Source organism: Ornithodoros turicata, chromosome 3 (genome assembly GCF_037126465.1).
Source record: "Ornithodoros turicata isolate Travis chromosome 3, ASM3712646v1, whole genome shotgun sequence".
NCBI lineage: Eukaryota > Metazoa > Arthropoda > Arachnida > Ixodida > Argasidae > Ornithodoros > Ornithodoros turicata.
In genome coordinates this window covers 67,781,473-67,803,327 of record NC_088203.1, presented here as the reverse complement: position 1 = coordinate 67,803,327, position 21,855 = coordinate 67,781,473, and the positions used below count along the sequence as shown (strand labels likewise).

The following is a 21,855-nucleotide window of genomic DNA, read 5'->3' as shown; positions in this document are numbered from 1 at the left end:
TATGAATCACATGAATAATATTTGCTACACTAACAAGTGGACAGAACACCATAACAATGACTTTTTGTTGTTGGTACCCTATTCTTCTGTTACCAGTGCAAGATCATCAACTTTCCATTGGAAGATTGCAGGTTTCAAAACTTTTGCAATCAAATTTAACAGAGGTGTGTGAAGCAGGGTTTGCACAGGGCCTCAAAGCCCTTAAAAACTCTTGAACCTGAAAGATAAGCCCTTAGGGGTCCTTGAATTTTGGGAGTATACCTTCACAGTAACTTGTTTTCAAACCAATACTATCGCTTCAAATATCTCTAAATTCCTAATATATTCCTAAACAGTCCATTCTGTATAAATGTGTTCACCTATTGAACTGTCGTCACTGGATATTGCTTACAGTATCGAGTTGTAACAGTTACTTTGCCTTAATATTTTTATATTTATATTTCCCGTAGCAGTAGCGTGCACAGAGCCAGTTCTAAGTCAAGAGATATTACCCTAAAACATCCACGTGCGTGCTCGAATGCCCTTGTGAAGTTTCTCACATTATCCGTACAAACTGTGGCAAGGGAATCACGTTCATCACGATTTAACATATAAGACTAATATGATTGAGTGTGGCATTAACGTCATAATAACAAACATGTTATGTAGTAGCAAGTATAGGGGAAAAAAGAAGGCACAGCAAAGTAGGCGTGTGTGAATATTCGAATCCAATATCAATCGCTCGAAGTATTCGATTCATGAATTGAATATCCAATGTTCGATTTTCTGTACATTCGACTATTCCAAAGTGTGAACAACACCAAAACCAAAAGTGGGCTTCAGCTGATGCTTCCCTGCACGAGGTGAAGCCTGCTTTACAAAATTGCAAGTGCTGCGGGACCAACACAGGCAGTACTGTGTTTAGTTTAAAAGAATGTTAGCCCAAGTTAATTGCGTGTCCTTCGCCCGAGTAAGGGACAGCGCCCCTCCTACATGTACTTTAGCAGTGCCGGCGGGGAATTTTGATTTGATGTCTGGAAGGTTGCCTTTAAAAAGTTCAGACCTGAATAATGCCTGCAGCCCAGGAACAAAAAGGGTGTCCTAAGTTCAAAATTTTGGCAGCACTACTTCCCCAGGCGAGACATACACACTCCAGCAAAGAAGCTAAAGGGCGTTCATGGCGGAGCTGAGGCAGGACACCAATTTATTTATGTTTCACACGTGACCTGTGGCTATTCAGAAGTAATTACAGCCTCATCTGTGTAACATGCTGCTGCCTGACATCAGATTTTGAAATCAAGATAATTAGCCCAGTAAGTGTACAGTTGGGCCAAAATGCCACAAACCCTCTTAAATGCCAGTAGTTGCATTGAACGTAATTACGCAGAGAAATGAAGAATGTCATCACACAAGGTTTTGTACTTCATGTAGAACTCTTATTGTTTGTGCACCCCCAACTTTTGTGAATTTTAAGGGCATGCAAAAATGTCGAGAAAAAACTCACACTTCCAAAAGAGTGATAGAATCAGAAACTGTATTTCCACACTTGGTTGCTAGAAAGCATTTCAACTGCTTTACCCCGCAAACATATGCAATATGCCTTAATTAAATATAACAATGGCTATTTAAGGCATGTCACAAAGTAAGGCAACCAAGCCACAAACTTCAGAATCTATACTTTGTGAAATTTAGTGGCTGCAAATATGTGCCCTGTGCATGTGTTATGAAATTGAATGGTTTTCCAGTATAATTACTGTATAACTGCCGCAAAAGTACTAGTTCAACCACAATAACTCACCACTACGCACATCTTGGAATGCAACAAAAACTTGGTGTATTGCACTCTTTACTGCAAAGTGTTGTAGCATGGAAAATGCTGTTTCGCGTAGGAATGCTATATCAATATTCCTTCGCAGGCTCAAAAACCGTGTGAACGACAAGCAAGTGAAGTGTTGCAAAATATTGTAATGTGACCACATACTATTGCGAAGAGGGAACTCAGGGCCGGAAGCATGTCATACGTTTGTAACGCCAAATCTGCTTCCCTATGTGTTTATTATAGAACGAATTTTGTTGCCGCACCTCACTACAAATTTCCGTGAGGTTAGTGAAGTGTTCGTTGGCAGAATGACTACTATGACTTGCATCAGAGCCTACATTTGCTAATGCTGCATCATATCATGAAGAAATCTGAGAATGAAAAGACCCCTATAACATTGACTGTATTCAACATTAGCAGCCGAGTAGTGAATTAGTTTAGAGGAATTGACATTTAGGATTGCCCAAACCCTGCTTAGTTCATCAAGTCACCTATTAGAAATGACCAATTAAAAAATTTTGCCAAATAATGTCTCATGACTGTGCTAATTTGAGTTACACGTAAAGTCTGAAAAGTAAACAATACACAGAGTGGCAAAACAGATGGAAGGGGACTGCAATGCTCTTTTGAAGTGTACACCTGATCGAGTATTCTTTCACATTTATTTTTCTAGATAAACAGAGGGCCTTAGCTACCACAGTGCTGTTACAAGAGCTGCTGCTGAAGAAAGCCAAGCCACACTTATTTGGCATGTATGTAAATACCTGTGTAAATGTGGAACAAGCAATATAATTACTTGCAGAGAATAAAATATTGGTACATACTTTATACTGCACTGTTCTTTGTTGGCTTTCTGGGGTATAATTTTCCATTCATTTTCAGTTTTGTTGCTTTAAAGCAGGGTGTCGAACCGCAAAAAATACGGGTTCGGTTCGGGTTCGGGTTCGCGTTGTTTTGATTTCGTTCCGGTTCAGTTCCGGTTCGGCCAGGCCAGAAATCGAACCGGTTCGCAAACCGGTTCGCAGCCCCGAACCGGTCCGCGAACCGGTTCAACGCTTCCGTTATATATGTTCCATAAAACTGTTTTTATCAGGAAATGCGTGGCTAATAGCTTACTGCTGTTGTCTGCATTGACGTCTCTAGCGGTGAGGTAGCCCTTTAGTGAGAGAAATGAGAAATGGATGAACACTTATTGCAACTAGAGTTCACGCTGTTGAAGCGGTGTAGTCCTGCTACTTTCTGTTCCCAAAATATCTTTTTTCACACGCACAGTGCCAGCAAGATACACTTAAAGGAAGCCTAATAAGATGGACAGCGTAACATAGACGACAGTACTTGCCGGCACACTGCCTTCGCAGCGTGAATCGATCTGAAACCGTACTGACCCAGGCGGAAATTTTCTGCAAGTGGAACCACTTGCAAGTGGTTTATGAAACCTTTCCCACTTTGGAGAACCACTTTGGGAATATCCACTTTAGGGAAAACCACTTGCAAGTGGTTCCACTTTGAGAAACCACTTGCAAGTGGTTTATGAAACCTTTCCCACTCTGGGGAACCACTTGCAAGTGGTTCCACTTGGGGGAACCACTTGCAGGTGGTTCCACTTCCGTAGCCCACTTACAGTCAGCCACAGACGCCTATTTAACTGCATTGCACTTTTATTTCTCCTTTTTACACTCTCAGCTGGTTTTGAAGCAATGTAAAACAGCACTGGAGTACAAAGACAGAAACAGATACTAAATGAACTGCAACAATTCATTTCAAGCTGTCACGGAAAAATGTCAAATGCACTTATTCACTTATTTGCACTGATGTCATCCAGTATTCCAAGTTTCACAGCAAAGGGAGCAATAGACACAGAAAAATGACATCAAGAATATTGAAGCTTGTGAAGTTTTGATATTCACTACTACGCTCTAATTTAAAAGGCGGTAGTTCACACAAAAGCCAACAGGCAGAGCTGCCATGGTACCATGTACCTGACAGATGTTCGCTATTCGGACAGGTCCCAGTTGCAAATGACTCACGGTAAGCATTTCTGCCAATGAGGAAGCGTGAGAGAAGTCACATGCTAAAAGACAGCAGTGACCGGAGCTCTGATGTCAGAGCCCGACGGGTACATGTATTCCAAGGGCTTAATCTCACCAAGAATGACACATAAAAAAGTAGAAAAGAACTGTCTCCCTCCACACTCTACAGCAGTGTTCAACATAAGAAGGAAAGGGAATCTAGTCTGTCAACAACATACACCGTTGGAGATAATGAAAAGCAATAGTGTGCCAGGAGAAACACTGCAGTGTAGCGAGTATGATGGATTATATTATCTGGCGCAAGCAGGGAGCGTGACCTCACTGTGTCCAGCGTTTCTATCCGTGGCGCACTCATATTTGGAGAGCTGACGGACTAGATTTCCTTTCTCTTCTTAACTTGAATATGAGTATAGTGCGCAATACAGTTTGTGCGTGAAGCTATAAAAAATGTCCATCAAAATAACACGACATGTCACCACAAATCTTTCAAGCAAAGAGTACATGGTGGCAACCTATAAAAGTGTATCAATTGCTGTGTGCACATCTATATTTTGTTGGATAGACATTTATTTTGAAAGTAGGATTCCACAACAAAATCACCACAAAGATTATGGTATAGCCATAACGTTTGGGATGTCAGGAACATGTGTATGACATACACAGATTTTATTCAAACAAATTTATTATGAAGCAAGTGCTTCGCCTCTGTTAAGCGAGAGGGCACTGAAAGCAACACGCTGCTGACATCATCTGGCAAGGGAGAATGCAAGTTTTGAAGTAGACAACAATGCTGGGTGACGTCACGGTATCCTCCTCCGGACGAACCGCCGTAGTATGGAGCTCTGTTTTCTGCTCTTCGCATTTCTGTTTCGGTTTGCAATTGTCATAATTTAGAAACTAATTACACGTGCAAAATGAATGCGAGCATTGTATTCGGTATCGAGGGGCGGTTCGTGCTCGGTATCCGTATGATGCTCACCTAATTTTTCTCAAATCCTTGCGAAGTCTCGCATTCAATTTACTTCAATTGCAGTAAAGTTTGAAGTGTAAGTTTTGAGTCTACGAGCTTTGGACAAAATTTTCACCTATCCTTAGTAATGGGCATTGCATGCCAACACAGGGCACACTTTTATTTGTTGCCAACAGAGGAGGAACTTATGGTGTCAAAGGAAACAAGAATGCAGCAAAACTTGAAACATTACAAAGTTTAACAAACTTGGCACACCAAATAATGAAGCTCACACATCTGGTTAACTGCTCTCGAGACATCTGTCTTCCTTTTGGCAACCATTTTCTTGTTCAGGCCAGCCCAGAGTACCTTAGGCTTCCTGTCGAGGTAAAAAGGGCAGTTAAAGAATATTTATTCACAACTCAATGCTCGCTAACCTAGCATTTATGCAAAAGGCCATTCACTCATCTCAGCCCACTATAAAATTCAAAACTGGCATTACTTTGGTTGATTGTTACATTATCAGGGACAATGTAGCTTATTTTACAGAATGATATATGAAGTTCGTACATGGTATTAGAGATATAAACAAGCGATGAAAAGACATGAACGAGGACAACACGCACGCTGGACTGCTAACAGTTTAATCACCAAAAGTGAACATAAAAGGTTGCGCTCCTATCCAACCATGACTTATCTCTGTTTGTTACAAGGAATTCGGGATGAACCGACGCACAAAAATATACGCGATAAAATCTGTTGATAAACAGGGACGGGAAGCAATGCAGATGAAAAAAAAAAAAAGTGCACTACAATAAAACAGCTGTAATACCACAGATTCAAAGCACATAACCAAGACTAATACAAAACTCGCAAAGCTAACTAGGTCCAGTAAAAGCCTGCACTCCTTATCGATGATCGAAAGTGGCGGCTCGCATCATTAAACTGCCGATAGTAAAGCATGCATGTTATCCTTCATTCACCTTTTCATCAGGTTTATATCGCAACATATTCGTTTCAATACGCACCTTGGATTATGTAGTCTTTGCGGTCTAGATCTTGTCATTACCACACAACACAACAACGTTCTACTCACTCTCAAGCTCGAATGAAATGGCCTTACCAGGTCTACAAAATGCATGTTGATTGCCACAACAACAAAAGTAGTCTCCTTACCTTGTAATTACTTGTGATCGGATCCAGTAGTCCATAAAATTCAATGTAGCGTTCCCGTTCACTCCCGCAAAACACAACGGTTCAACTGAACGACAGGGATTGGATCGGATTGGATGGTCTCCTTTTGACTCTGTCGCTAGCGATGGCGATGCCACCAGACAGTGATGCTCCCACTTTCTCCAAGATTGTTGTTGTCAAAGTGGTTTCAGTGGGCCCGTCTAACCCACTTTAGTTTTCGCTTTATCACCAAAGTGTAACCATATTGGATTAAAGTGGACATTGTCAAGTCTACTTGCTGGCAAAATGGAACCACTTCACTCCTACGTGGTATCCACTTGGGGCTGGAAAGGAACCAGTTGGGAACCACTAAGCATGCTTAGTGGTTCCCTACTGGAAACACTTGACTCTGAAGTGGGACCAGTTCAGTCCACTTCAAACCGCTTCGGTAGTCAAGTGGATCCACTTGGGATTCCAGTTCAAATTTCCGCCTGGGGAAGCATGTCGAAAATAAGCCTGCAAGCCTTACTCTGTCCGAGCTCACAGCAGTGTACTTGTTAATCCACAACACAACGGCAATGTGTCACGACGACACAACTGCGCTACCAATAAGCAGAACCACATTTACTTTTCAAAGCACGACCAATCAAACAGGCACCGTTCTGCGTACGCTCCTTCTCCACTTCTCATGTTTCTGACTTGTTTAATTTGTGCTGCTCACGTGTAAAGGGAAATCTTGGGCGCTTATTTGATCACATATTCGTCCTGTAGAGCTATATAACTGGCCTACTCCATTCGTGTTTCATTCGTCCGCGTGGCACCTGGTCTCTGAAGAGTAGACGCCGCACCGCGTGCGTGGGGCGCTAGCCGCGGCACTCACAAGGACAACTGCGCTTCAACATATTAAAAAGACGCTGAAAGTATACTTACTATACGTCGTCGTCTGACTGCTAGGTGAACATTTCTGAAATTTATGATATAGGCGCGTGATGATGATACCAATGTGTCTTCGTTCGGGGATAGAGAGGAACTCTTATGCTGACTTCTTTTATGTCCGAACCGTTTTGTTGCGAACCGGTTACCGCTATTATTTTTTACGGTTCTGCTCCGGTTCGGGTTCAACAGTGTCATGAAAATTTCGGTTCGGGTTCGGGTTCGGTTCCGGCAAAAATAACGGTTCGGGTACGGTTTTCGGTTCGGGTTCGGTTCGACACCCTGCTTTAAAGCTCAGCACACTTTTAGTTATCAGCAGTTAATTGGTGAAGCTTTTAGCTCAAATACAATTACTTTACACTTAGCAGGTGCAAAGTGAGCATCCCGGGGGTTCAGAAAAAATTATCCGCACTCAAATTTGCTAGAAAGGCCCAAATATTTAAATTAGAATGACCCTAAATTGGCATTCTGGTGATGTCTTCTGATCTTGCTTTCCCTGAAAGCACTCCAGCCATATGCACGAGCAGTGAGTAGTCATATAATTTGCAATGCAGTACAACGTGCACATACAAAAAAGTGAAATGTAAAGCAAGTGGTCAGGTTTGTTGAAGCCTTGCATCATGTGTAAGACACAAGAAACAATCCACAAGTTTTGTGTCTCGTACTCTTCTCCACAGAAATGCCAGCAATAAGCACCAGTGCTATTGCCAGTTAGAATACTGCGTAAAAATATTCATGGTTTGCCAATGCACATAACTTATCCATTTCTTATCAACATATAAAATGTTCTATGCAGGAAGCTGCACAACAGATTATAATTTCCAAATCTGCACTGTAGTTTGTAAACAGAGTTAGGAATTGCGTGTCAGAAGGCTTCCAAGCTTGCGTTTGAGACTGTTTATCTGACCAGAAGTGGATTTTGAGACTTATTGAGATTATTGAGACTTTGTGTTGTGTCGTCTGTTTTTCCAGTTTCGGGTTTTCGTCATGGATTTTGACTGCTCTGGAATAGTAACCCAGTAAAGCAATGCACGATAATGTGGTCACACATATCACCACCATACTTTTGTGCATACATTTTTCAACTTACATCATTCAACCTGTAATTGTGCCAGCACGACTTCAACAAAAGCACTGCAAGAATGAAGAGTGCAGAAGTGGATAAGGCGAACTAGATGTTGCACAAGTGGCAAATTATGTACTTTGTTTAATTTCCTATTTAAATGGTTAATTATAAATTATTTATTGTTCTGTCATAACATGTTACTTGAGCGTTGCCAGATTCACTGGTCTATTTGACAGTACTCCCCGCAGATGATTTGTGGATTACACTGATGCTTATAAATCCCAAGTCCAACGTATGCAGTAGACTAGCTCTGAAATTTCTCCGAAGTAGCTCTGGCTTGCAATGCTCGTGGCACACAAGAGAAAAGACATAAAAAACCAACGAGGTGTGGAGAGACAGCCGATTGTGACGATAGCTGCTGGCTCTACTCCATACAATAAGCACCTGCTGCAGTACCCTGGTCCGTCAATGGCAATCTCAACGACAACAATGAAATGTCAGCCACAACCAGATACCAAGGCGGACCTTAAGTTTCACACTACAGTACTACGTCCACGGAACCCCAGTTGAAAACCACTGCTCTATAGAATACAGCAGTTTTTAGCTTTTCTTAATTCATATAAATGAACTGGAGCCCTAAAATTCTAGTCATGATTCTCAAACACTCCACACAACATTGACCAGACTTTTGATGTCTCCAGTGCCAGCGGCATTTTTACAGTGCAGGAGTATCCTGAGAAACCCTGTGGTATTATATTTGTCATGCTGCCAGTGTCACACAGAATAATTGGCCATACAAAAAGGAGTTCAGCCTAGTGGTTTGCTCACCACTAACACACTTCGCAACCACAGAGACAGGACATGTAACAGTATTAGGCAGCACATCATACTATGTACGTCGTAGTGAGAAAGGTACTTCAAATTGTCAGAAGGATCACATTGGTACATCCTCAAAATGGAACAGGAGGAAATTGTCAACATATTTCATGATGTACATGTACTTTGGTCGCCGGATTGTGGACGTCTGGTGGTGAAGTTGCATCGGGAAATCGTACATGTCATATACAGGGTGTCCTAGAAAACATGTCATTGAATTATAATTAAAAAACTATGCCACCTAGAATCATGCGGTCAATGGCATTTGTTCTTACTAGGTTTTTGCCACCTCCTGATGTGCATGTCATGTAACCTAAGTTTAATTAAATAAATTTTTGCAAACTGAACTCTGTAATTTGCCAAGTAAAGGTCACTTTTTTACCCCACCAATATGAAGAGCGTGCCAAATTCACTCAAGGTCATGATAATTGACAGTGAATTCACGAGCTATCCCATTGGAAAAGATAGCTGAACATCATGCTTTTTGTAGCCCTGGACCATAACGCGCGACGACTTTTTGAGCGCAATCGCTCTCAGTCCGACGAAAGGAGGTTCCAAACCCGGCCCACAGAGTGATATTGGAAAAGTGACAGTTCTTGAAATTGGGAGAGGGAAAGTGCGATCCCAGCGAAAGTTGGACGCGATAAGCCATACCTGTGTTATCTCTTTTTGTGATGCAGGTGTGGGCTGGGTTTCCAACCTCTTTTCGTCTGACTGAAAAGGATTGCACTCAAAAATTTGTCGTGCGCTAGCTCCGTAGAGCATGATCTTCAGCTATTTTTTCTGGTTGGATAGCCCCTGAATATCCCTGTCAATTATCATGAATTTGAGTAAATTAGACACGCTCTTCACATTGGTGGGGTAAAAACGTGACCTTTACTTGGCAAATTTTTTACTTCAACTCGCAAAAATTTAGATAATTAAACTTACGTTACATGACATTCACATCAGAGCGTGGCAAAAACCTAGTAAAAACAAATGCCGTTGACCGCATGATTCTAGGTGGTGTAGTTTTTTTATTATAATGCAATGACATGTTTTCTGGGACACCCTGTATAGTCATACCAACCCTCCCTTCAAGGGGGATTGTGGGTCATCCCAATCTCGTTTCCAGCTGTCTATCAGCACCCGATGATATGCGCTCCGCTCTTCAAGGCAAGTGCTGCGCGACACTGTACATGGCTCCTAGAAAGGAGCATGCCCAATGGCACACACAGCTTTGTTCAGCAAGAGGTAGCAAATTAGCTCAACAGATTGACACTTTCCTTTGAGGTCCAGGCTTCACCAAAACATATTTCTGTTTCACTTTTTTTAAAAATTAGTATTATGAGCGATTCACCTCATAAACAACTCTGGGCAGGGACGCTGTTTTGATACCACCAATTCTGTTTGCAATATAATTTCTTGTGGGCGAAGTTGCGCGGTTTTCGAGCTTCATGATGCCTCATATAGTAACTCAGTATATTCGTTATGGAATTAAATGGCGCTAATTCGAGCTAGTAGTGCATGTAAAGGGCGGCTGTTGAAACAAGAAAGAAATCCCAATCCATCGATCACATAAGAAAGATATGTGGATAGGAGCATTATAATATAGACAACTAGTTTATTGATGTGTGACTTGAGGCTACTCGACTGACTCGGCATTTCTGTACTTCCCACGCATGTGTTTTGGAAGAGGCACTATACCAGAGCAGGGAACCTGACCTGGCACTTCACAGATACAAAACTTGGCGTAATTGGCTCCAAAGTTTGCCGGAGTGTCTTTCTTCTCGCGCAACAGTGCTTCTTTCTCCAGGTGTTCTTTCGATTTTCCCAGAATTTTAAGCATCTGCTGCAGGATTTGGTCCTTGTCTTTGCTATCTACGTCCATGATGACTTCCTTCCCGTCGTCTAACCAAAACCTAGCGAATGGCGTGGGTGTGATGTTTTTGAAGATGACAACTTGGAGATCAGGGTTCCTATACTGGACTTGTGGTAGGTACCAGTAGACAAACTCCTTCATACCTTCGTGTCGTTCTCGCGCTCTTCCCGCTGTGTTATAATTGAGGCTCATGATTTTCACTCTGTCTTTGAAAACAAGACGACCTTTCTCCAAGTATTGAAGTGTCCGACGAATCGGAGATGGTCCACGCATAAAAGGCATGTTAACTGCTGGATCATATGACGCCTACACGATGAATTAACGAAACTTCTTGATCACGATTCTCGAAGCTCTAGCAACGGTGCGAAAAAGCACGAGCCAAAGAAATCCTGCCCCTCGTGAGAGACTCCGCTCGGTCTATTGCGCATGCGCCAACCCGCCTTCAACTCTCTCTCCTTCCGCTTGATGGTCACGTGATACCAAAAAAAAAAAAAAAATCGACATAGCGAACGGTGGCTGTTATGGTTGTTACGTGAGTTAAGAGATCTGATGTTCTGAGGCTGGAACAACATAGGTCCTTTTCTGTGACTTCCATCTTTCATTGTTATGTGGTTATGTTTCGTATGGGTACGAAAGTGCAAGGTAGTCTGTGTCTTAGAGCTTCTTATGTTTGTGTCTACATGTCTGTGTCACAGTTTTTGCACCTAGTTTTGTGTTGTGTTATGCTGTTAGGTCGTTGGTGTAGCCGCGTTGTGAGCAGCTGTGGCCTGTGCGGTTGCGGGCTGTGTGGTGTATTGCTGTTTTCCTACGACAAATGTATGAAAGGAAGTGCCTCTGTCGCCAGGTAATTCGCTCTGGGTTGTCATTGGAGCCGACTATGACAAAACTTTCAATTGAAATGTAATATTCTCTTGTTATTTCATGCTGTGAACGTAAAAGTGACACGTTTTTTACTGTTGCCAAACACACAAACGACAGGCGTGTCTCAAATGTTTATGAGAACCAAGACGGCGTAGAAAAACGTGTTCGAGAAGACAGAATAGGAGAGGTGCATGGCCAGGATGTTTTCCAGGGGGGGAACAGAGGACGTAGACAGAAATAAAAAGGAATCATAGTTTGTTTGTTTGGGGGCAATGGCCCAGCCTTGTTTCAGTAATTGATCATGGATATAATATGTGAATCATAGTTGTTTCTTGTTTATAATTGTTCCTATAGTGCAATATAATTGTTTACAGTGTTTTAGCTTATGACAATACACTCAGAAATTGTTCCACATGAGCTACGAGCTACATATGTAACAAACATCAACATATTGATCATTAGGGCCCAGAAGCTCATGCAAAATGCATATTTTAAGAATGCGTTCAAAAGGATATCATAGCATTTCTCCATGCATTACCAACCACAACATAAAATCTGCAATGTTTCATGTGTCATATGGGCGCATATTTCGCCATGTTAGTTCCTGGTCACCGTATTGTATGACTGTTGCATATGGTGTCATATTTCGGCATCATTTGGTTGCAAATGTCATATTTCCGTGCCATTTGGCTGAATATTATGTAATCTTTCTGTGCCATTTGAATCAGTTTTTAACATTTCCTTTGTTGTGCCACAATATCTTTGCAACTGCAACTTTGTTTTGCCACTATTCACGTTAGTTCAAAAGAGAGGTCATCGGCCGAAAACCCACGTTCCAGTTAGACATCTAAGCTGCTACCAGACTTGTGCCTGTTACTCGGAAAAATAATTGATTACCGTTACTTCTACAAAAAAGGTAATTGATTACCGTTACCAGTTACTCGGCTCCAAATGTAATTGGGTAACGAGTAGAAAAGTAGCGCGTTACTACGGCCGTTACTTTGCATTCACACACATTAAACCTGCCTTTCTGTGCCTCAGAGAAGAAGGAAAGAGAGAGAGAGAAAACAGGTTAAACAGCGGAGCAGCTGAAATAATACGAAAAAGAAAAATGTAGGACAAGTAGATCTGGACGTCCGCTGTATTTATCACCAGGGAAGACATTGACTCTATTCTGGAAGAGCAATGCAGGGAACTTCACAATGACTCACTAAACCTCCAAAGCTTCAGGTTCCACCACACAGGTGTGTAGGAAGAGATTAGGGAGAGAGACCCTGAAATTCCAGAACGTTATTACAATGGCCTCTGCGTGCTATAGTTGAACGTCCCAACAAGGGCTGACAGCAAGAGGGGCATGACTTTGGGCAGAGCATCTGAAAGATAAGGTAATCGCTGCCGGAAAAGTAATCAATTACTGAGTAATCGATTACTCAGAAAAGTAATTGATTACTCAAAAAATTACTTTGACATTAAAGTAACTGATTACTCAAAAAAGTTATTGATTACAAGTAACACGTTACGCACATGTCTGGCTGCTACACTGCTTTTAGGCTGCATTTTGCTATGTAATCTGTGGGTTCAGATGGCACCACTAGCACCCAGAAGAAAATTCTAAAAGCAGGGTGCCATTACTGAAGCCAATGAATGGGACAGTGAAGAGTTGTCTGCGCAAGGTGTAGGTAGCTAGCTAGTCCGCCCGAATAACATCCAGCTACATACCACACATTTTTGTGGTATATTGCTTTCTTCACTAGATTCTTAACTCATCCCATGTAGAAATGCATATGTATGTGTGTTGCACTGTTGAAAATCCCAAGTATGGTGGCAATAATGGCATATGATAATGGCCAACGAATAATACCTGAGTAGGCACATCTAAACGTATACTCCCCAAATGCGAATAAGGAACATGCATTTCCATTTGTATAACACTCTTAGACAATTTACGTATTTACAGTTCCCAGTTACAAGAAAGCTCCTGGAGGAACATTCCCGGCAACATAATATATCTGCATATTTAGACATTTCATGCTATATTCTGCATGCTATATTCATGCAAGATTCTTGGCGCATAAAGTCCCGGGCCCTATTGATTATGTTGAGTGTTCACAAACTAGCTGTGCCCATCACCAGTTCATGGGTGGCATATAGTATACCTAAGCTCATCCATGAAAACAGGATGCTGTTATGTGTTCCACTTTTCTGTTCATGAAATGCTCAAAAGTGAAGTGCTTTGGAAGAAATCATTTGCCAAAAGAAGACAGTAAGAGAGAAATAACAATACATGTACTCACACTTCAATTTTTTGGAACTAGCAGGTCACATCCTGCTTCAAACAGGAACTACAAAAATAAACTCACAGTACATGACAAAATGCACGGGTTAAAAACTTGGGTGGCCCCTGGCATTGTCTATTTAAAGTATGTGTGGTCAAACCCAGTGTGGTGCACTTCTCCGTGGTTCAGCAGTAAAGATGCTACTTCATTTCTACTTTCATGTGTTGGCTTTGCCATGTGTGTTGCTGACACTCTGGAGGTTTTCTTCCTGTTGCTTGTGAACCGTGGCTGGGGTGTTATTTTTTTGTTTGGAGCTTGTCTTTGCAGAGGTACTGAAGTAGTCGAACTGCATGATGCTACAGATTCAAGGAGTGGACGCAATGTAGACTTGACTGTTTCCTTTGTTGCTGCATCTACTACTGTGGATTGAAGCTGATGAAATAAGGCCCCAGCCATTAGGATATGGCTTTTGTCTTCACTATCGTTGTCACTATCATTACCATTGCCCTGTATAACATCAACAGTGACTAGTGACTCCATGAGGCTTTCACTGTTGCATACCTGCAAAGAGGAAAGATGAAACAAACATCACTGCAAGGTAGTGAATCCAATACTACTGCTGTGGCACAAAGCATGATGAGGCACGCAAAAAGATAAGATTTTATGAAGAGGTATTGATATCAAATACTCATTGTAGTAGTCATTGTACTAAAAGTGCTGAAAGTGCAAGAAGATATTATACTCATGCAAACACAATCACGCTTGTGTGCACCTGTCACCTTTTTTCATGTTTTTAGAAATTTTAGCACAATGACTGATTACCAACATAGTCAGATACACAATTAGGTGCCAGTGTCGCATATAATCATGTGAATGAAATCATGCATGCACAACACCCTTGTAAAAGCGTATAATGCACACAATATCGTACCTGTTCATCCAGTTGCAGTACAGTTTCTTTCAGGTGTCCAGCGTTCATCAGAGTGGCAGCAACTGCGTGGATATGCTTGCAAAGACCAAGCCTCACTGTGTTGTCGATACATGTGCAAGTGAAGTTGTGGACACATATGACACATTTTGGACACCTGAAGCTGCATGTCGATGAAGTACAGTCAGTGTTTGGCTCCTGTGTCACAGTGTACGACACACCCTCAGAAGACTGTGACTTCACTGACCATTGGTATGTGCCAACATTACATATGTGTTCTTGCGGAATGTGAACACCAGCTTCATGCCGTTTGGCGATTTCCTTTACTTGTGCCCCGGGCACATTCTTAGAAAACTTGATCAAGTGATCAAACAGCTTGTTTTTCATAAGTCTCAAGAGAGCTGATATGAGCCTATCTACCCTCTTATTGTGCTTCCCTTGAAGGTAGCAATACTTGAGAACCCTATGCAGTGCCTCAAGCCGCATGTTTGTGTTTATCCCGGCCCCTATGCGGTAGCAAGCTGCCCAGACATTTGTTCGTCCAGCATAGTGGCGCGTAAAGTACTTTAAAAAGAGTTCCATTGCCGGCTGAGTTGCACACTCTTCAAGAAAGGCTTTCAACAGCTCTTGGAACCTGCATTCATCTGCTTCGTCCATTAGTGTCTGCAAAGCCTGCGGGTAATCCCAGAGAGAAACCAACATGAATACATTATAGTACTTCAAAATACGATGATTACGGTCTCTGGAAGAACGTGTGTTTCAAAAGCTATCAGGTCTTCAAAAAGCTAACTGAATGTGATTAGCATAAGCTATTGCTGCTGTGCGATGCTACATGCCACTAGTATCATGTAACCTGTTCTTACCTTGTATGTGAACTCCTGTGCTTCTTTGCCTTTTACATGCTTTCTGATGTTTTCTCTCCAGTTTTTATCCACATGCCATGTGCATAGTAGTTGCCGGTCAGCCCTTCCCATGGTGTCTTTCCAGGCATTGTAAAACGCTGGTGCATCATCACTCATGAAGGTATTTACGTGCAGGATTCCAGTTCTTTCTTTTATGGCACCAAAGAAGATCTTCATGGCTACATAGTCTGTGCGACTTGTGATGCAGAAAGCGCAAGGAAACCTGCTGCCAAACTCGTCAACACATAGGAGCGTCACAAGTTCAAAGTCGAAACCTATGGGGATGACAGACACAGGGTGAGAATCCCTTTGCAACTTCAGTTAAGCTGCTCATATAAAGGGTGTCGAAGAACGAATTAGAAGTGTTCCAGTGGGCTGGTGTATTGTAGAAAGGGGCAACGTTTCTTTCAGCCCTTGTGTAGAGCTTGCAGCTTATCAATACCTGTAGTCCCATGAGTGCCGTCAATGCATAGTCTGTCAGTGCCAAGGGCCTTTAGGAGTTGCTCTTGTGGTGGCATCATAATGACAAGCAGGAAATCTTTTTCATCAAGCAGCTCACCCTGTGTTCGATTTAGGACACTAGGGTCATCTTGTTGATCTTGATGTTTGAAAAAGGGAATCGGATCCTGACACTCCATTTTCATTCTCTCGACCCATAGTCTGACACTGATGTAATCATTGTCATGAAGCTTTTCATTGTAGGTGATTTTGAAATCTCTCATTATATTGTGGAGATCTTGTCGTGTCGCCAGGTGTATGCGGTCAAGGGTTCCATCGAGGTTGTTGCGTATGCCATCCAAGACAGCGTCCATGGTCACGCCTTCTTGCAGTTTTGCTGAAAAAAAGGTTATACTTTATAGTACATGCAACAAAGGCTGAAACCACCTATTTTTGTGTGTTATGTGCCTGCAAGGGTCACTAGGTAACATCTTCATAGTGAAAACTTAATTAGCAATGGATACTAAAAAGTAGTTCTCAATATTGTGCATGTAAATCATAAGTTTTCATATGGTTGTCTCTTGGTATATGTTATAATACTGATTGTACATTTTGTTACCTGCAATACCCGCCTTTTCAGTTGTAGACAAAGTAGTGTGGCACAACTCAAAATTGTGCCCCAGGTGTGAACTCTGGTAATTCACTCTCACTTCTGTACCATCCTTGCAGACTGTCATGTGTGCTAGACATGTCCCACCAGTTTTAACACTGCCTTGGGACTTCAACTGTCTTGCACCTGTGCCTGTAAGGGACAATTAATGAATTGGAATAAAATACAACTTTTCAATATATATGTGTGTCTGTGTGTATATGTATATATATATATAGTCATAGCTATATGTTGCAAATATGTACCCCTTGGAACATAAGTGCCTGACCGGTGACACCGCAAGTACCATTTCTTGACACCACCAGCAATTGTTCTTGATCCGGTTGAGGCTGAGAACTTGGTGTGTGTGGCCTTCTCCACTTCTTCCTTCCACGCTTTGAATTCTGTTGAAATCATTCTGAATTTAAGTATATTGTTGAGGCGTGCCACTAATTACCATCCACATTTGTGCTCTTGTACGGAATGTCGAATCAAGCATTTGTACTGAAAGCTGAAATGTATGTGATGTGCCTTTCACAATTAGTATGTGCAACACTATCAGCCAGGTGATATTTCAATGATGTGATGTTACATACTTATGCTTTGAATGTGGGATAGTGAAATGAGCTCAGATAAGCAGTGTCTGAAGACTCAGGTGGGGGTATGTCTTTCAAAGTGCTTTGTATAAAATTTTCACTCTAATCACTATCATATACATTTCCAAATTATGTTTTTAGACAAATATAGAACCTTTCTTCCAACCACTTTTCCTGTCCTAGAGATTTTAAAGTTGTATAGACCATAATATATGACCATCCAAACACATAACCTAGTACAAGTGTGTACATGTATAAGGCAAGGTTGACAATCCTGTCCAAAACAAAACTTTCTCGAATTTTGTTTCACATATTCTGAAAAACAAACCAACAAATAATATCTCCTCGACGTAGGTTCCCTATGTTTGCTTTCACAACAGCGTAGCGCGAGTCTGCTTGAAATAAGCGCGGCAAAGAAGTGCTGCAGAAGGCCGCATGAATTGCAATGTGGAACTTCTGCTCTGCCAGCGCCTCTGGCTTAGCAAATTGTCCCTTCTTTATACGTAGGGGATGAGATTAGAGACCTACCTTCCATCGAGGTAAATTTCCGCGACTCATATTTCGCAGCGAAGCTGTGGATCGTTTCATGGTGCGCTACCAAGTCCTCGTAAAAGCGATACCCGGCCGTGCAGTGACAGCACATGAAGTTATTTTTCAGTTGTGGAGAGTAATTTACCTTATGGACACTCAACACATGTCGTTTCAAGTTGTACAACTTACTGAAACACCGATCGCAGTACGGACATTCATCCGTAGCTGGTTTCTCCATTTCAGACCGAGAAACCGAAAGCAAATTGCCCGCCAGCGGCACACGTGGATTTTCTCCTTCTCTTTTTTGGTTGGCGTGCAGACCACATGGGTCCATACAAGCGGAAGGAGAGAGAGTTGGAGGGCGGGTTGGAGCATGCGCAATAGACCGAGCGGAGTCTCTCACGGGGGGCAGGTCTCACGAGGGGCAGGTCCGCGCCGAGGCGCCGCCGCCGGATGTCGGGGCCTCGCCGTCGCCGCCGTACCAAAACTGTCGGCGCGCCGTCGCCGCCGCCGCCGATGTTGAAAAATCGGCGTGGCTTTGTAATGTGCCCATTTTGATCCACTTTCTATAAACGAATATTTCCCATACCAAATATTTTGTTTGTTTTTCTTTTGTCTTAGGTTCCAGGCTTCATTGTGATGTTTTTAGCAGTAACAATTTCATCTCCTGATATGCTGTTTATGCTTTAGAGTTTTGTTTCATAGCCGACCCTGGAGGCACAACTCCAGGAAAACTTGTCATTCAATTCTTGCAGGTTGTTTGTCAGTCATCCACCAACACCATAGCACGGGTCATTATCCATATACAGGGTGTTTTGTTTTTTATTCGTCACATAATTTTTGTTTAAAAAATAGCGGAACGAAATCGATGCCGCTTTTGAGTTGGTCAGGCGAATATTATCTCGAAGAAAGTATGTAACTATAAGATCATTAATTACCTCAAATACATTAATTTTTTAATTAAGGGATTTCGCGTAAAAACGGGATAGCAGACCGGAAGATATTCATCGTTGAAAGCCATTCTATGTTTAAAAAATTCTTAAACGCGCACGTGTGTTGAAATATCCGACGCTGAGTGTCGCTATGCAAATGAGCCGAAACAAGAAGTACGCAATTTCCGAGCGCAGAAATGACGCGAGCTTCGCCTTATCTGGATTGGAAAGCGATCTATCTGGCCAACAGATTAGCGCCTACACCAATCAGCTCGATCGCTCCAAAGCACTAGGTCTTCTCACGTGGATTGACCGTCGCTCTTTCTGCGCTCGAAAAGTGCGTAGCAGATAGTGCATTTTGTGTGTGCCGGCGAAAAGCACCCAGTCAGAGAGGGTGTTTTCAATCGCGGAATTGCGGGGCTTCTAATGCGCGCGAAGCATGGCAGACTCAACCCACTCGTTCTGGACAAGTTTATACTGTAAAACTCTTTAATTTCGCGAGACCTTAATTTTCGCGAATTTTGCGAATCGAGAAAATTCGAGGAACTCGAGGAGCGGGCGAAATTTAGTTGTTGCGAATATATCCCTACTCGATTCGCGAAAATTTAGGGCTGCGAAATTAATTGATTTTACAGTATTTATTCATGATAACTACAGCCTCTGCAAAATACTGTTCAATGACGTTGTGGGTGCGCCTTATGTCATATCGTTTGCTAACGTTCGCATATTTATATGGTTTCCCCCCCCCCAAAAAAAAAGGGTACGGGGCCAGTACATCCAACGAGCTGTTACATCCATCGTGTCGTTACATCCATCGATGGACGTAATGGCACGATGGATGTAACGACGCGTTGGACGTAACAGCATGATGGATGTAATGACACAATGGATGTAACGACACGATGGACGTAACGGCCAAAAAAGCTGCGTCGCCATGGGGGCGATGGGAGCTAAGAAGGTCGACGAAAGGAGAGGCCCGGATTAGGAATAGCAGGAGTGAACGGTTAGGCCTCATATCCTCCAAATGCCCATTTTCACCGACGTCCCAAATCAACCAAAAGCTCATTTCCTCCGAAAAAATGTTCGGAGGTTTTGGGTTTTCAGTTGATATGAGCACGCGGGTCGCAGTGACCCACATCCCCCAAATGTTATTTTCATCCGAGCGCCCATAACCACCGAAAGCGGGATACTTGAAAGGACACGCCTTTCCCGTTTTTGAGGGAGAGGACGAAGGGTACACGGCTCTCAAGTGTGCGGCAATCCGATGTACTCCCTGCAAGGCTACAACTGACCAGAGAGGGTCACGTGACCCTTGTCGTCACGTGGGTCCCTGGCTGCTGCTCATCCGGTGCCCGAAATGTCCATTCTGTACCGTAATGTAGGCGGTCTGCTGACATTCTATAGCTTTGTGTGTGTGTGTGTTTAATAATTCTCCCTGGTCCTTGGTCCCTGGCCCAATCCAGCCCAGCAACGCTCTGCGCTCAAAGCTCTTCTGACATTTCTGGACACCATCGGACTTCGATCGTTATTGTGAAGGGGCTCGTTATTTTATTCCCCCCATTCCATCCAGCAATGGGGTAGAGTATCGCCTGGGGCGATGAAACTCCCCACTCCCCAAGGTCGAAAATAAAGTTGTTGTTGTTAATTCTCCCTGGAGATGTAACAGATATGACGGATATAAAAATGAGAACTGGTGTACAAAACCCACATTAAAGAAGCCTGAGCGTGGGTGGGTGGAAACGACGCGATACTCGGTGTGAGGTGGGTACCTGTCATGTCATTTGTATTCGTTAAAGCTCAGAAGTGAAGCTTGGAAAGGAAATACGTATAAATGAGGTCGTGTCCAAGAAGTGATCCCAACAGAGTGATCTTGAAAATGAATTTTATTCGTATGCATGTTGGTTGCTGACGCGACAAGCGCTATCTTCGGAAGCTCATGAAGGTCCGCGTCATGAGGAACAGAGAAAGGAGATGGTATGTTCTGTGGCTGGAACACATAGCGGGACGGTGAAAAAACAGACAAACCTCATGCGTCTCCTGAGGAGATTGACAGTTCAGACTATATGTTGGTTTCATGCAGTCCTACTGCTTGCAAGCTTTTCTAAGCCGGTTAATAGCGTGTTTTCTGAATGTACGTCTGCTTCCTGGAATGCGCTTCATTCGTGCTCATTATAGGGAAACTTCCCATAACGACACAGCAATGATAAAATCAAATAAGTTTATTTGGGCAAGGACGTCCAAAAGGTCTCAGCAAGGGTCATTTTTGATGTCCTAAAGAACTTGTCTTCAATTGTGCCCCAGTAGACGCGACACATGCTGCAAATAGGTGTTAATGGTGTGCGACATTTGGTCCGTGAGGCTGACGAACGGTGGCTCCAGTGCCATCCTTCCGGAGCTGTAGAGGTCGTACATCCAGGAGAACGAAGTACGGACCTCCTCGATGGCAATGTTGTTCGCCTCGAATGTTCTATACCGTTGGTTTGGCTGAACCCCGTTTACCAGTTGTCGAATACGAATCTGAAAGCACAGTACCAAAGCAATAAATATTTACGTGCGTACCAACTGCATGGGCACACATGTATTCTGCTGGTTCTTCACGGCATACATTTACAGCAACTTTACAACAAAGTACACCATTTTACAGTTCACGTTCTCGGTAATACGAAACATTTTGAATGAAACGTACTTGATTTGTATTGTGAATGTTCGACTGAAACTCTACCAAGAATTTCGAAAGCGACATGCGCGGCTGGCTGTGGAACTTCAGACGCAGGGAATTAAGCCAACCCTCCGCATGATTGTTCGTACGGATGTGTCTCTGTCCCCAAAGAAGCTCCACAGATCGACGTTCGTGATCCACTACCGCTGGAAATATTCAGCGAAGAGCGCGAAGGAGCTTTCCATTCTGAGACTTGAAAGCATGGGTCTCGATGGGGCAAGACAAATTGCCCAGTGATACTGAACGAGCTGCGGAGGGAGAATGCTGAGGGCTGCGCATCTCCTCAGCCATGCACGGGCATCGTCGAACTCTTCAGTAGCGAACTGTCCACTCCCGC

The 21,855-nt window shown here is 42.8% G+C and overlaps 2 protein-coding genes and 2 long non-coding RNA genes across 6 annotated transcripts in view; 2 read left to right on the top strand and 2 right to left on the bottom strand.

Annotated features, from left to right (window-relative positions):
• Window positions 1-2,626, top strand: part of LOC135388571 (nucleolar pre-ribosomal-associated protein 1-like) — a 179,082-nt gene extending 176,456 nt beyond the window's left edge. Inside the window, exon 35 of the mRNA XM_064618192.1 lies at window positions 2,472-2,626. Within this exon, the coding sequence (XP_064474262.1) occupies window positions 2,472-2,590 (119 nt within the window). The 3' untranslated portion in view covers window positions 2,591-2,626. The remainder of the gene's footprint in view (window positions 1-2,471) is intronic.
• Window positions 1,500-6,901, bottom strand: LOC135388572 (uncharacterized). The gene is made up of 2 exons (XR_010421467.1): window positions 5,954-6,901; window positions 1,500-5,156 (listed from the first exon to the last, which is right to left on the bottom strand). It is a non-coding gene; the product is annotated as an uncharacterized LOC135388572 (long non-coding RNA).
• A 3,495-nt stretch (window positions 6,902-10,396) lies between these two features.
• LOC135388569 (small ribosomal subunit protein mS25-like) lies at window positions 10,397-11,116 on the bottom strand. Its single transcript, XM_064618191.1, has one exon. It carries the CDS (start codon window positions 10,966-10,968, stop codon window positions 10,450-10,452), a length of 519 nt encoding a protein of 172 aa, XP_064474261.1. The 5' UTR covers window positions 10,969-11,116; the 3' UTR covers window positions 10,397-10,449.
• Window positions 11,117-11,224: 108 nt separating this feature from the next.
• Window positions 11,225-18,454, top strand: LOC135388570 (uncharacterized). Of its 3 annotated transcripts, XR_010421466.1 has the most exons (4): window positions 11,225-11,328; window positions 14,186-15,003; window positions 15,789-15,950; window positions 16,406-16,942. It is a non-coding gene; the product is annotated as an uncharacterized LOC135388570 (long non-coding RNA). The 3 variants fall into 3 exon arrangements; XR_010421465.1 differs by lacking the exon at window positions 16,406-16,942 and adding an exon at window positions 18,111-18,454 and having other exon boundaries at window positions 11,225-15,003; XR_010421464.1 differs by having other exon boundaries at window positions 11,225-15,003.
• The last annotated feature ends 3,401 nt before the right edge of the window (window positions 18,455-21,855 follow it).